The following is a 14,219-nucleotide window of genomic DNA, read 5'->3' on the forward strand; positions in this document are numbered from 1 at the left end:
TAGGTCAATATTCAAGCACGAGTGAGCTTAAATAGGCTACGATTTTCAGTAGAATCGTTGGCTCCGGTACGGCTCCTGGATCGGTCCTACATTCACTTAGATTGTACAAAGGGCTTGCTCGAAACGCCGACGAATGTACCGTTTATACATTTTTACGAAGAGTCGATCAAGAGAGAAAATACGTGAGATATACGAGAAGTGTCTGTTCGCTCGTTTTCACCGAATATTTTGCCACTCTCGGGGATGCACGAGTGCGCCTACGAATCGGTATTCTGCTCGACGCCACTTCACAGCTATCACGCAAACTCGGATTCCATCCTTTATTCATTCCATATCTTCTTCTCTCTTCCAAATAACTATTTATATACATTCCCACATCTGTTACATATATAAAAATTACACGTCGGTGTACTGGAGTATATGAAAAGGAAAAAAATATTTCTGTCACGTCGTAGCGCATTTTGAGTCCTTCGATGAAATCATTAACTTCAAAGGTGTTATGGGTCGACACAGCATTCCAGGGAGAACGAATTGAAAACGCTTTAGAGACGGTTCGAAAGGGAAATTCAAGTCTGCAAACTTTTCGAAAGTATCTCCAGGGATATTTCGCCGTTGTATCGATTGATATCACGAAAAAGATCGGCCAAATACGATGTGTATTTACGTGCGACAAAGCTCTCCTTGTTTCGCGTAAATGACTTTTGTTTCATGAGAAATGCAAAAGAGCGTATTTGCTTCGGTTGAAAAATAAATGTTCTTGCCGTTCGTCAAAGAGGTTTACTATTTACGTGAGCGAGAACGTGGAGATTGGCAAGAACAGAGCGTCGGAAAAATCTACTATCCGTTTCGATTGCTCTGGGAAAAAAAATGAGAACAAAAACGGAATTGCGGAAGGTGGGGCAGCCCGGGTCGGGAAATTCTCATTGCTGCTCATTCACGCGGCAGAGAAACGCATATGAACTCTGTTATGTCGAACGATTTTTTTGCAATCACGCCGGGAAAAACGAAAAGGCGAGGTTGATGCAATCAACGAGAGATTCAAACGTTCATACGCACACGCCGCGCGAACCAAAAATCCAGGCAGACGACATAAGGTCAATTCGGAAGGGAAGCGCCGTTATGGTTTTGATCATGAAAATTGACGGTGCACGCGAGAGAGTCCGTCGGAGCCACAGGCTTGTTGTCCGGTAGCTCGTGTCGCGGCGGGGTCATTCCTGGTGCAGGACAAACGAGCGTTTCGCCGGGGAACGCGCGGTAACTCTCGTTAATTTTTAATATCACGCAGAATGAATGAGGAACGCCAAGAGAGGAAACGATTGACCCAAACTTCCCTCGCGTCTCGACCGTTCATAAACTTGGCTTCCCGCATCATAAAAACCAAAAAAAAATCTCCAAAACGAACCTATACACATAAAAACGTTCCGCATATCGATGCTCGAAAAGCGAGTGTTTTTTATTGTTTTCGTCATCGGGACGGTTCCATATGCTATGGTGATACGCGAGCTATTCCAGCATTGTCTGTCTGCACAATAAAAACCTGCGAAAAAAACAAAACAAGTTTTTTGAAGTATTAAAACCTGCTGGTTTTTCATTCAATTAATTTCATCATCATTTCCGTCGAGGCATCAAATGTCAGGAAAATTGAATAAATTTTTAATCAATGGATAAGAGATAAATCAATAAGTTTATCCAGCAACATTAATTTATTGCCTTTCTCCCGATGTATTGTTAGTTTTAAAGTGCATAATTGAATTCGATCTCATTTACAAAGCGACGAGATTTTCAATTTGAAAGCTCATTTATCGGCTCGTCGAATATAAATTATTCATTCGTAGTTGCGATGCGTATTCGGATGAAATTAAATAGAGTTATATTAATATTAAAAATGAAGTGATTCAAAGCTCGACAAAGCGTGAAATTGGCGTACGGATTTTCACCGGTCCTTGGAATAACTTCATAGTTTCAAATTTCACGAGGATAACATTTTTCAGGAAACGCGTGTCGAACATTCGTTCGATCTGATCGTACGCGCAACGGTTTCGTCTTTTTTCATCGAAAATACGTCACCGCGCCTATCGGTCAATGTGTGATTAATCAAGAAAAAGTTCACCGACGCCGAGAAAGAATTTCACATGGAGCGAGCTGCACGAAACTCGCCTCGCATATTTCGTGGGGGAAAAGAAATTAATTGTATCACGTACAGTGTGAAAAAAAAGTTTGTTTTTTCTTCCTCCGAAACAAAAGGAAACTCCGAAGTTATTGTTCTGCTCCGGATTTTTTCGAGTCGACGACGAGCCCGACATTGATTATTGATTTTTTTCAATGCTTCGTCACTTCTCGAGGCGAACACTCGTGCGGCGGAGTGAAGAGCCCTCGAGGCGATATTAGAGCGGCAAGGATACGCGTGAAAATATATACATTCGGAGGTAAAAACTTGGCCGATAAGCGAGAAGGAACAATGGAGACGAAAAGAACGTGCGTCGTGACACGAATTGGTGATTTTGTTAACGATAATGAAGTTCCCTCGATTTATAGAACTGCAACGAACGGAAGAGAAATTGCTCGGGCGTATCCGTGCGATTAATAATTTATGAATAACCGACGAGGGGGTGAAAGAAAAACAAAAAGGAAAGCTTTTGTACGGCACAGCTACTCCATTTTTCTACAACGAGCCTGTGCGATATGTTGAAAAAATAATGTTTATTTGCTCATCATTTTTCCCTCTCTTCCCCTCTTTCTTCTTTCCCCCCTTCTTCCTTTTCTCTTTTCTCTTCATCTTATTTTTCTTCTCCGCATGCACGTCAAGCTTCTCAGCACACGGGGTTTCCCGCGGAGCACGTACAGCGAGTTGTCTGATGTATAAATCGATCTTATCTGTTTCATACACGGAGGATAAGAGAAATTGTTTCGAGAGACGATTTCCAGCAGACAGGGAAATACTTCTGCAACTTTTATCTTGCTTTTCTCTCTCTCTCTCTCCTCCCTCGAGGATACCCTTAGATTATTCTCGGTCACACTCGGACGGATTTTCGATATTTGCATTACGTAATTGATTGAGAAACCCGGAGCAAAAACTCATCATTCGGATGGATGTGTTTATTTGATTTTATTAGGAGTTAAACGGAAGGCATCTCGAACCCGTCGAAGTATTCCGAGGAGTTCCTTACGCCGCACCCCCCGTCGGAGATCTTCGTCTTCAACCACCAGCCGCACCAATCCCTTGGAGGGATATCAAACTCGCTGATTCCTTCGGTCCAGTTTGCCCCCAAAATATACCTGACATCAGCAATCTAACTGTCGCACTTGGACAAATGCCCCACGGAAGAGTCATGCAGCTCAAGCGTTTCGTCACTTTCCTCACAAACCAGAGCGAGGATTGTCTCACGCTCAATCTGTACATACCTGGAAGCGGTGAGTCATATATTATTGAACTTTTTCTTTCGTAACTGTAATTGAAATTTCGCCTTTGCCAACTAAATTTCGACACAATCGCGACCTCGGAGTCGTCCGAATGATTGTTTCATTCACTCCCTCATTTTTGCATTCACACTGGATTATTCCAAACGTAAATCCCCGAGTTGCGAACGCGTCGCATATTTATACAAGTTTTATCTTCTGCGAAATTCATTATTTTCTATTGACTCGCAAAATTCTACATTCGCAGTAAAACATTCGAAACAAATGATCAAGTTGAGCATTGCACGATCGTATTGATCGAATTTATGTTTGTACGAAAATTCCAATGAAAATACGAGCTTTTCCATGCATCGAAGCATGGAAAGTGAAATAAAAAAATGGAAAAAAACTTTCATGCTGCACAAACAAAGCAAAAATCCACGCTTTCTTACTCATTCACTTCGCTAATTAGTCCGGTCCTCGAAACTTTTATCTTCGTAAGTAACAAGACGAGAGTTATTCCTTTCAAGATGCCTCCTCTATTTTATTAGTTCCACGAAAGCGATGGCTGAATACATTTTGAAGTATAATGAGAAGATTTGGAAGGAGAACCGATTCCTTGACTGCTTTTATTACTTTTTGTGCAATCACAGGTTTTTTTGTTGTTCCAAAGAAAAACAACAACACTTTTTCAACGATAAAAAGGCCATTGCACAAAAGGAAAGTGCATTTGAGAGATAAAAGACAACAGAGAGATGCTCGGGGATCGTTCAGCGTGAGAATTCTAATTGTGGTATATCGATAGCGCGCCTCCCGAGTGATAAATCTCGTATTTCATCGACCCCTTTTGTCAATGATAGCGGAACGTTTGTGATACGAGCGCAAATGCTGGTCGGATCGATCGACTGTGTATATCCGCGATCGGAGCGTCACATTCGAGGCACCGCGTTTAACCTCTTTACCAAAGAATGATACGAACATGGAATAGGTGCATGCAAAGCAAGAAATTAGAGGATTCGAGAGAGCTTTGCAGAATTTCCTTCAATAGCGATCGAAAGCCGTAGTATTGCGATAGCGGTGTGGATATTTCGTGTACATCGACGCGGATATCGCGGTCGTCAAAAGCTGGACACCGAGCAAGGACGTCAGTAAAACGAGATATAGTTTAAGGGGAAGAATTCTTCGCCTTAAGTTTTCTTTCCGCTGAACCGTTAAGGAGGCAATGATTAGTCGAAGCTAGAAAATGGAGCGTGACGTGAGGAAAAACAGTGGGAAGTAAAGGCAGGGAATCCCGCCCAGTTCTGCGCCGATCGTCACACCGAGTTGGCCCCACGGGCCAAATCAATATCTCATCGAGGAGAAAAATGTGGAGAATTTTCGGATCCAGAATTTCAGAATCTTCCCCGCGCTGCCTCCACCCACTTGAAATGTGTAAAAATACTTTGTTCCAGTGTTTGAAAAATCATTAATGAAGCTCGACAACTTGGTCGAAACTTTTGGAATGTCCTGTATCGAAGGAGATCCATGGAAGCGAAGAATATGGACACGATCAAGCGGCATAAGTGGATAAGCCCCTCGCCGGCGGAAGTTTCTGCAGTGCTTCGTAGACGCCGTGCTTGATTGAATGGCAAATTCCTCCGCTGGTCGCTGCAGGGGGTGAAGAAGCGATGCCTTCTCATTTCCCTCTCACTTTAACCCTCGTTTTGTTTGTTCTTCTCGTTCGTTTGAACTATGAACTGTGCTTTTAACTGGTTTACATGTTTATGAAGAGCAGACTCATTCGTAGACGCGTCATATTCATTCCGTGAGCAACGTGCGTTGAAAGAATATCGGGCTGTTATCGGAGATGCTGGAGAATGATTATTTCTTGGTTTCACACTCGAGCCTGGAATTAAAGATTGCAGAAAATTCCTCTCGGCAGTTCAGACAGTCATACTGAGCACTGATCAAAATTCTCATCCCTGAAAATCGGTGAAATGATGTTGGGATCGTAAGAAATTTATTATTAGAGTCACTTTGAATAACGGAGAATGGCATGCCCCATTTTTGGTATTTTCATTCGAAATAATCAGGCCTCGCATCGAATCGGAATTCTCCAACGCATCCGAACTAGACTTCTCAACCGCAGCACGATAATAATATTCTATCGATTTTTCCTTTTTTTTTTTAATAATAGATAGAAAAAAATCGATACTCTCGCTTTGCTGCCGGACGGAAAGGAAGTGAAAATCCACCCGACACGTTCTGCTGGGAACGATGCGAGTAAAAGGAGCGCGTTCGTGAGGATGAAAGCCGCGTGTACTCGTGCAGGATTATCATCCTGGAGAAGCCGAGAACTAGGCGTAGGATAATGATGCACCGCGCATCCGTCTCGTCCCGGAGGCTTCGATTTCTTTGATCGTTATCGAACGAGCAGGCAGCTCGTGCGAACTCTCGTTTCTTACATCCGTCATCCCGAATGCTATTCATATTCTGATATTTTGTATCATCCGTGACTATTATCATTTTTCAAGGCTCAGTCACCAGCATTTTCCCAATGCTCCAACGGGATGTGAAATATTCAATTTTGTGCGAAAACCAAGTGCACAAAATACTCTCAAAATTACTTTACTTGTGACAATTTACCTGTGCAATGCGCGGCGATAACTTGTCAAAATATATTTTCATATTTTCAGATATTTTCAATATGAAAATGAATAAATTTTTATTTTCGGAATTTCATTATGAGCAGCAATAAAATAATTGGTTTCTCTTTCATCATTTCGCTGGAATATTTCTCACGAGCGAATCGTCCCTGCAAGTTTTAGTTGACCGCTTGAAAAGGTCGGGTTAAAAAGCAGAGATGGACACCGGCTCGAAAGAAACTTGCTTCGCTCTAATTTGAGCGATTGAAAAAAATAAAGCTCCCTGGATGAGGGTCGTACAACGCTCTTGTGTAGCGAACTTTTCTGTCCATTCGGAGTTGAGTTCAGACAAAAGGAAGAAGGAGTCGCCTTGCACTTTGGCACCTTTGGTGAAACGAGCAGCGTTTCATAGTCGAATCCACTGGAAGGTAGCTCGAGTTGTACGATGAGACCTTAGAGAAAAACAGGACTGATGTCGGTGCCGCGTGTCCTGCGAGCTGCACGATTAATTAACCGTCGGGTGTGGCCCGAGGGCAAAGTCGTGTTCGAGAAAATGTTCCTCCGGGAAGGACTCGGTGCTTTGTCATCCGACCGGTTGACGTTCTAGAATCGGTGTAAATAACGAGAGAACGAGACAGAGGAAACCGGCAGCATAGCAACAACAGGAAAGAACCGGGGAGAAAGTGAGTCGGAGCGTAGCGAAGACGATCGTTTTATGAAAAAATCCAAGAGCTGTTGTCGTCGGGAGCAGAATTACTGGATACCTGTGAAACAAATACTCGTTCTGCTGTTGCGTCTGTGCAATTACCGGTTACGAAAGCGACTGGTAAAAGAGAAAAAACGGAGCGAGATCTTTCCCAACGGAGCAGGAAGGAAGCTCTCGGAGTCAGTCTCGCGATTGAGTTGAATTCAAAGTTCGTTTCCTCTTTTGAGGTGGATCCCCTCGGTTCCGGGATTTGTACAGAAACTTTCAAAACTCCTTGGTTCAAATGGCTCCTCCATGGAAGATCTTAAACAGTTCGTCCATTGATTATTCGAAACAAATTTCGAATAATCCGTATGCGCAAGAGCGGCTTTGCGGAGCATTTTATTCTGGAAAGCATCGTTCCCGCAGCAGCCCTGTTGCCAATGAAAGTTGGATAAAGAATAATAAAACCAAGTTTTTCCGTCGCTACTGCGAAGAAAACTTTGGCCGCAGTGTTCCGAAGAAAGGTCGCGTAGCCGTTTTCCCTTCATGACGAATTGAAACGTATATGCCCGTTGCCGGAAATTGATCCACGTATATATTGACGTTAAGGGGGGGGGGGGGGGTGCGTGTGTGCCTAGTTGAATGATAAACAGCGAACCCTGCGCAATATTGAAGCTTTGTAACCCAGTTGTTTCCCGTGCGTTTGCACCTACACAGATCCGTTTTAACGGTTGGATAAAGCATTGGGAATGACGCGAATGGCTCTTGTTTGTCCGGGGCATTGATACCAGCTTGATATCTTGGTATTTGCAGGTTCGAGAGGTCTGGAGGCTCCATACGCAGTGATAATGTACGTTCACGGTGAAAGCTTCGAGTGGGGTACGGGGAACGTTCATGATGGCTCGATCCTGGCGAGCGCTGGTCACGTCATTGTCATTACCCTCAACTATCGCCTCGGGATTCTGGGTAGGTACTTTGAAAGCCGAACATTCAGGCGTGTGCATCCGGATCCCGTGCCTGGCTCGCCTCCCTGTTCGCCCTTATTTCGGATAGGTCAATAACACACACACACACATTTATATATGCGAGGAGCGCAGCATCCTGCTGGGTTGAATCTATTGGTGGGCAAATGGTGGGCTCCCTCACCCTCTTCATTGCCCTCCATCGATGCCAGCGCGCCGTTAACTTATTCGAAGCATTGCGAAGGTGGTTTAGCTACACAGGGAGAAAGATTCAAGTATCGGGGAATATACCAGCAACCAATTCCCATGACTGTATATATTTGGCACATATATAATCCACTTCCGGGCTCCGAGCGACGCGCATCTTTCGTAGGAAATAACGCGAGTTGTGGTTACGGCAGACGTGGAAATTTAGTGCTCGCTCCACCGACGCGAGGGACATTCCAACTTTCCAGAAGCCCAGTGCCCACGGCAACCCTATTTTCTCGTCCTCTTTTACTCTCCTCCTCCTCCTCTCCTTTACAACCATGCAGCACTCTCCTTCCTTTTCTTCTCCCATCGCGAACTCTGCGCCCACCTTTTATACGCGATGGTTTAAGCGTGTGCGCCAGTTTGTGACCGCGGACCTGGCTGAAGGAACCGTCACGAGGGATAAACCTCCTGTAAATCCGTCTCCTGTCCAAAGTAACCCAACACACAGAGCCCGAGCACAGGCTCTCTTTCGCTGCTGCTCTCGCTGGCCGGCGTCCCGCACTTTGCACAACGAACGGAGACGAAAACCAAAAGGATTAGACCCCTCGCTCCGGCACTCGGGAAAAATCCCGTTGAACCAAAAGGCATCTACGTGTCCACTGTACATCCCTCTCCTGTCTTCGCTTCTCGTTACTCTCCTTCGCCTCCGAATATCCGTTCAGCTTCTGCTTTATTTACTACACGAGACCGACGTCAGACGATTGAACCGAATTAGACTTGATTTCGTGGCTTTTTTATAGGGTTCTTGAGGACCCGGCCTCATCCTGACACCGCCACCGGCTCCGGTGGCAATCTCGCTCTCAAGGACATTGCGATGGGTTTGCACTGGATACGGGAAAATATTCGGGCCTTCGGCGGCGATCCAACGAGAGTCACTCTCATGGGCCACGACACTGGAGCTGCGCTCGTAAACTTTCTGCTGTTGGCACCATTCGCCAAAGGTAAGCATCTTCAACGAATTTAAATCCACCGATGGTTAAACTGTTGAAATGCAATTTGCTCCTCCAATATCGATGCATCGTCGGCAAAGGTGGTGGCAATGCTCGCCGTACGAGCTCGATCTTCGTCTTCGCTGCGTGCGATAAGGCAAATTCAAATCCCATGAGGAACAATAGGGAAAGCGGGCCAGCCAGAAATTGCGTTTCGAAGCTTCTGAAGACAGCAGCAGAAATGCGGCGAATTGTCGGCGCGGATATCCCGCTGTGGAATGGAACATCAGACTACTTGAGATAACAAAAAGAAGGAAAAACAAAGAGACATGAAAATAGAAGAGAAAAAGAGTACAACGGTTGACTCGTGTTGTTGTGTAGCAGATTGTTTCGGCTACTGAATGGAAACACTCGCGGTACATTCACTGCCCCGCAAGTCAGTTTTCGTCTCTTAAGGTAACTGCGGTCGCAACGAAATCGTCCACCGAGCGGAAGAAGGTAGAAACCTTGCGGAGGATCAGTCCTGAAACAAGTCGAGCATCCGATATCTATAAATTCATGGATAGGAGTACAGGTCGATCCAAAAGACTTGGACACTCGAGTAGGGGAGTGAAGATGAAATATATTTTGGAATTAACGCTTTCACACTGCTTAAAATCGTTTGAAATTCCAGCAATCGATGATGGACAGGAAAAATGGAAAAGCGAATTCCCTTCAGAACTTTTCCACCTCCATTTATCTCGGAAGTTTCGGCAACGCCTTTCGAGACATTCTGTACATAGCTTCCTGAAATTTTTACTGTTTGTATATGCCTTCATATAAGTATATCGCGGAGCTAGTAGAATAGAACGAAGACGAGAAAGCACGATGAGCACAGAGGCCAAATAGGGTACTGGGAAGCTCTCCTTCGAGCACGCTTTGTACCCTCGGTGTGCCGGTGTGTAACACGCAGACGTGTAAGAACGAAGCCGCACACGAGCTTATACTTGAATTTACTGAAATTCCAATGGTGTGTTTTCTGCTATATAAACCCGGAAATGTGTAAACTCTTCTGCTTTGGATTTCGTTCCTAGCGAAGGTTTAGAATATGCGACGATAAAATATACACATTTGGAACCCCAACGTCGACGGGCAAATCTTATCAGCATTTCGCACTTTCGCCCATTCTGAGAAAGCCGTTTGCTCGTTTTTCAGATTTTCTTTGTTTCTTTTTGCACTCGCACTCTTCGGTCAAAGGTCGGCAGAAGTCAATTACTTTTCCAAACGAACAGTCGAGCCTGGGTTTTCCCATTTTTTTCTCCCCCGCCCGGATACCAATTCTCTGCCACAATAAAATTGTTAATCACTCTTCGTCGCACAGATTCTTCCCTCCCCCCCAGATCATGGAAGATTTTATTACGAGCTCTGATTGTTGTCACGAAAAATCATCGCGGATGGAGGTTTTGAAATGGTAATTCATTTGAAAAAATTCTGATGCTATCACGATCCTTATTCCATAAATATTCACAAGCTCTGATCCATCCTTCGCGCATTTGTATGATTAAATGTGACATTTTAGTAGCGGATTGCGGAGTGAAGCCGAGAAATTCAGTGCAATTTACCATGCTATAACTTCCGAATATCCATATATATTTCTCGAGAGTGGAGGAGAAATGAATTAGAGCTATTTCCGAGGATTGGCTCCCAAACGATCTGCTATATACGCCTATTCATCTCGGCCGCGAGTTCACTCAATCGGACAATTGAAGGAATCGCGCCTCGACGCCGATGCCGTTCGAAAGTAACTCGATCAAAGTTATTTTCGTGAAGCTCAAAGAGTTTACTACTCGAAGCGCAGTGCCACATGATTTTTGTATACATATACGTTTTGTATATCGAGTTGTCTTCACTTTCTTCATTATCTCTCTGCCCCTGGCTCTTTCTCTCGGTCTTTATATATATACTATGAAGTATAACAAAAACGACGAATCTTTCTCCTTTAAGGAAGTTGAGGCATTAGAATGAAAATGATGTCACCGCTTTTAAACCGATTGCATCTTATAAAGTGAAGTGTAAAAAAAAATCAGTTAAATTTTCAGACAGTTTAGGAGCGTCGTTGCTGAGAAAAATCAATAACAATTTGTGCCAAATAACATGTAATCTTATCGAAGTCAAGACACATTCAGTGATATCTCCGTTAAAAATGATGCTAAAAATATGAAATTTTTTGGGCAACATGAGCAAGGCTTGCCGAATAATGTCAATTTTTTTCAGATTTATTAGGAGATTTGCTGAGATTATATTAATAATCTGTTTTCTGTTTATCTCTGTTTTATAATCTGTTCTGTTAATCTGTTTTCCGTGCAGTTTTTTGAGGCTAGGATCGTCACTGTTCGTGTTTTCGACTGAGCTTTCACCAGTTTTTCGTCTTTTTTTCCCCAACTTTTCTTTAAAGTGTATGCAACATTGCCAAACTGTAAACTGGCCTAACTTTTGAAAGGTACAGGTCATCACTTTTGGGTAAAAAAATGACTGTACAGCCTCAACTTCCTTAAGGAGATTGGAGGAGAAGAATTCGTGGAAAATGAAAAGTGCTTCCATCATCTTTATTGCGTCATACGGGGAGTACAAAAAATCATGAACGGCTGTTTTTTTCCGTTAACCATTTGTCTCCATTTGACGTTATTCGGACCGCGATTAATTCATCGACTGTAACCAGCTTAATGGATTCAATTGTTCAGTGCAGCGAGGTTCAATTTTTATACCGAAACACTTTGTGTTATCGATGAACCGGAACTAAATTACGCAGATTTAGTTTTGACTGTTGAGCCGCTAAAAATCGGATGTTTTTCATTGGATTGGTCGGGGCTCCGAATACTTTCTTCAACGAGCGATTGCAATAGTACACGAACAAACAAACAACCCCAAACAAACCGTGTGTGAAAAATTCACGAATTGTAATTTATGATCCATCGCGCAGCGTTATGAAAACTGTTGGGATTGGAGCGTTTGAGAAAAAAATAAAAATACGATTGAGAAGCGATTTGTCAAAACATTGAAAAATTCACTGCTGAAAAACAGCTATTCTCATTCCCATAAACTGCCAAAATATAATGGAAAAAATAAAACTAATGAACTTTGAAATATTGGATTCCCTGGAGCAATTCGTGCTTCGGGATTTGAATGGAATACTCCATTTTGTTCAACATCAAGCCGAGCATACTGTGAAACAGGAGTTTCCACAATTTAATGTGACTAAAAAGGAGCAATGTGGGCGTATAAAGTGGAGGTCGACGAGCTTGTAGAAAATCCTCGCGCGGACAAGAGCGATTTTTCGAATTTAAGAGAATTAAATTCCCGTTGACCGCATCGCGCCGGGAGCAGGGTGAGGGCGAACACAGCTGTCCCGGCAGGCAATCTCATACCAGAAATTACAAGGGAGCAACATCTTGTTCGATCGTCCTCTCCGCTCCGTTTGTTTTATTACAATAACGAGAAAATAAATATCATCACGCTGTGCAATATCTCGTGCAATATCACATCTCTTTTGTCAAGATGAGCACCGAGATTAAAAAGGGCCAAAGAATAATGTCTTTTCTCCTTAAAAATGAAGAATCTTGCGAAACAACGAAATTATCCGCAGTTAATTAAAAGCAAATCTTCGCCTCAGGTTGTTCATTAAAATACCTCCATTTTTGCTTAATTTCGAGATTTAATCTGGACGTTTCCTATACTTGTGACAAGCTGACCATTCATTTTTTTTTCATTCCCAAACCGAATATTTCGACGTCGTCATAATTACGTAGAAAACGAGTGATTTTTCTTTCACTTAAATGAGAAGAGAGTCTGCTAAAGCTTCAATAATTGAACGTGCAGTTTGACTGTAATTTCTGGATCAACAAAGTGGCTTGAAATACGTTGAGACTTCTGTGCAGTAATTTCATAATTAAAAACACCAGGATCATTCATCATGATCGTGATTATTCTCATAACTCGAGCATTGAATTACGATGTATAATGGTGAATAATGAATAATAATATAGCAACGTGTACCGCCAGCGATTGTTGTCGCGGTATATTATGTTATTTACGTTTAATACGAAGGCAGTACGTTGATTTTAACGAAAAGTACACAATTCCCGTTCGAGGCTTTCGACGCAGCTCAATTTTGCGGAGCTTACTCCGCCGACGCTGTTGCTCGCACCTACGCTCAAATAATTCGACTGAAAAAAAAAACACACCGCGAGAGGAGTAAAAAGTCGATGCAACGAGAGGAAAAGCGATAAGAGCAAATAAAAGCATGGGATACGTGGCTAGCAGAGAGAGCCAGACATAAAATGGCACGACGATTTCCGGCGAGAAAATCGGGGATAAGGGTGGGTTAGCCTGAAAGAGGAGCGGATAGCAGAGGACAAAGAGAATAAAAAAATTCGTAGACTGTACGTTCTTCCACTCCGGCTGTCGTTTATGTCGAGGTTTCTGACTATTTTTTCATGTCCATTCTTTTTTTATCGAATAGACTTACCATTCGAGTGGATACATGGACTCGAAAGAATATAGTGCTTTAGTTTTTTAAGGGGGCACTCCATTTTCCTTTATTTCGTGGCTCCATATTTTCGAGCACATAGAAATAAAACCGGAAACTGCACAATTCCTGTCGATTTCATATTTAGGAGATCACAATATTTTCGGTCCTTATTCTCTGCCGGATTGTTTCGCTCGTGGAATATACCACACTTGAACCAAACCTCGAATGTTCAGTCTTCCATGCTTATGTCTATAAACACACGTGCTTGGATACCGGTGTGCTTAACGGTCGCAGCAGTAATAGAGGCGATAGCTCTCTTCACCGACGTATTATTTCTGCTACCGCTGCATTCTTGTACGTGTATATATAGATCATGTGTACCTTAATATATGTATTACTGTTACTGGGAGAGAGAAAGAGCAATATAGAATAAGGTACGGGCACAGGAATGTATACATGCTCATCAAGTGAAGTGGTTCGACCTCTTGTAATGGAGTATCCACAGGGTGGGTCCGATGTAAGGGGGAAAATGAAAGATCCACGGAGAGGAGGGATTTGTTCCGAAAATTATTATTTCGAGCGGTGATTTGCAGGAGGATGAATTACTAAGACGGTATTCTACGAATAACTGATTTTAAATGGCAGTTAAGTAAAAGTGCATGCGCATATATTGGCGAAGTTTCAGGTCGGGTTATCGATCGTTTAATAAATAATTAAAACTGGAAAAATCGTAAAATTTATTCGGGAGCTTATGGAGCATCATCACCACATTTCTATTCAATAACTCGTGTATATTCTAAATAATTCTAAATTCCTGGTACAAACTGTCTCATAAATAGGAAAAAATGTAAGGATCCCACA

At 43.0% G+C, this 14,219-nt stretch overlaps 1 protein-coding gene across 3 annotated transcripts in view; it reads left to right on the forward strand.

Annotated features, from left to right (window-relative positions):
- LOC122409698 (neuroligin-4, X-linked-like) overlaps positions 1–14,219 on the forward strand; it is a 103,061-nt gene that overhangs the window by 76,418 nt on the left and 12,424 nt on the right. For all 3 annotated transcript variants that reach the window (XM_043417431.1, XM_043417430.1, XM_043417432.1), the window contains 3 exons: positions 3,114–3,411; positions 7,522–7,674; positions 8,663–8,863. In XM_043417431.1, coding sequence (XP_043273366.1) covers positions 3,114–3,411; positions 7,522–7,674; positions 8,663–8,863 — 652 coding nt within the window. The remainder of the gene's footprint in view (positions 1–3,113; positions 3,412–7,521; positions 7,675–8,662; positions 8,864–14,219) is intronic.

Source organism: Venturia canescens, chromosome 4 (genome assembly GCF_019457755.1).
Source record: "Venturia canescens isolate UGA chromosome 4, ASM1945775v1, whole genome shotgun sequence".
NCBI classification, from domain to species: Eukaryota; Metazoa; Arthropoda; class Insecta; order Hymenoptera; family Ichneumonidae; genus Venturia; species Venturia canescens.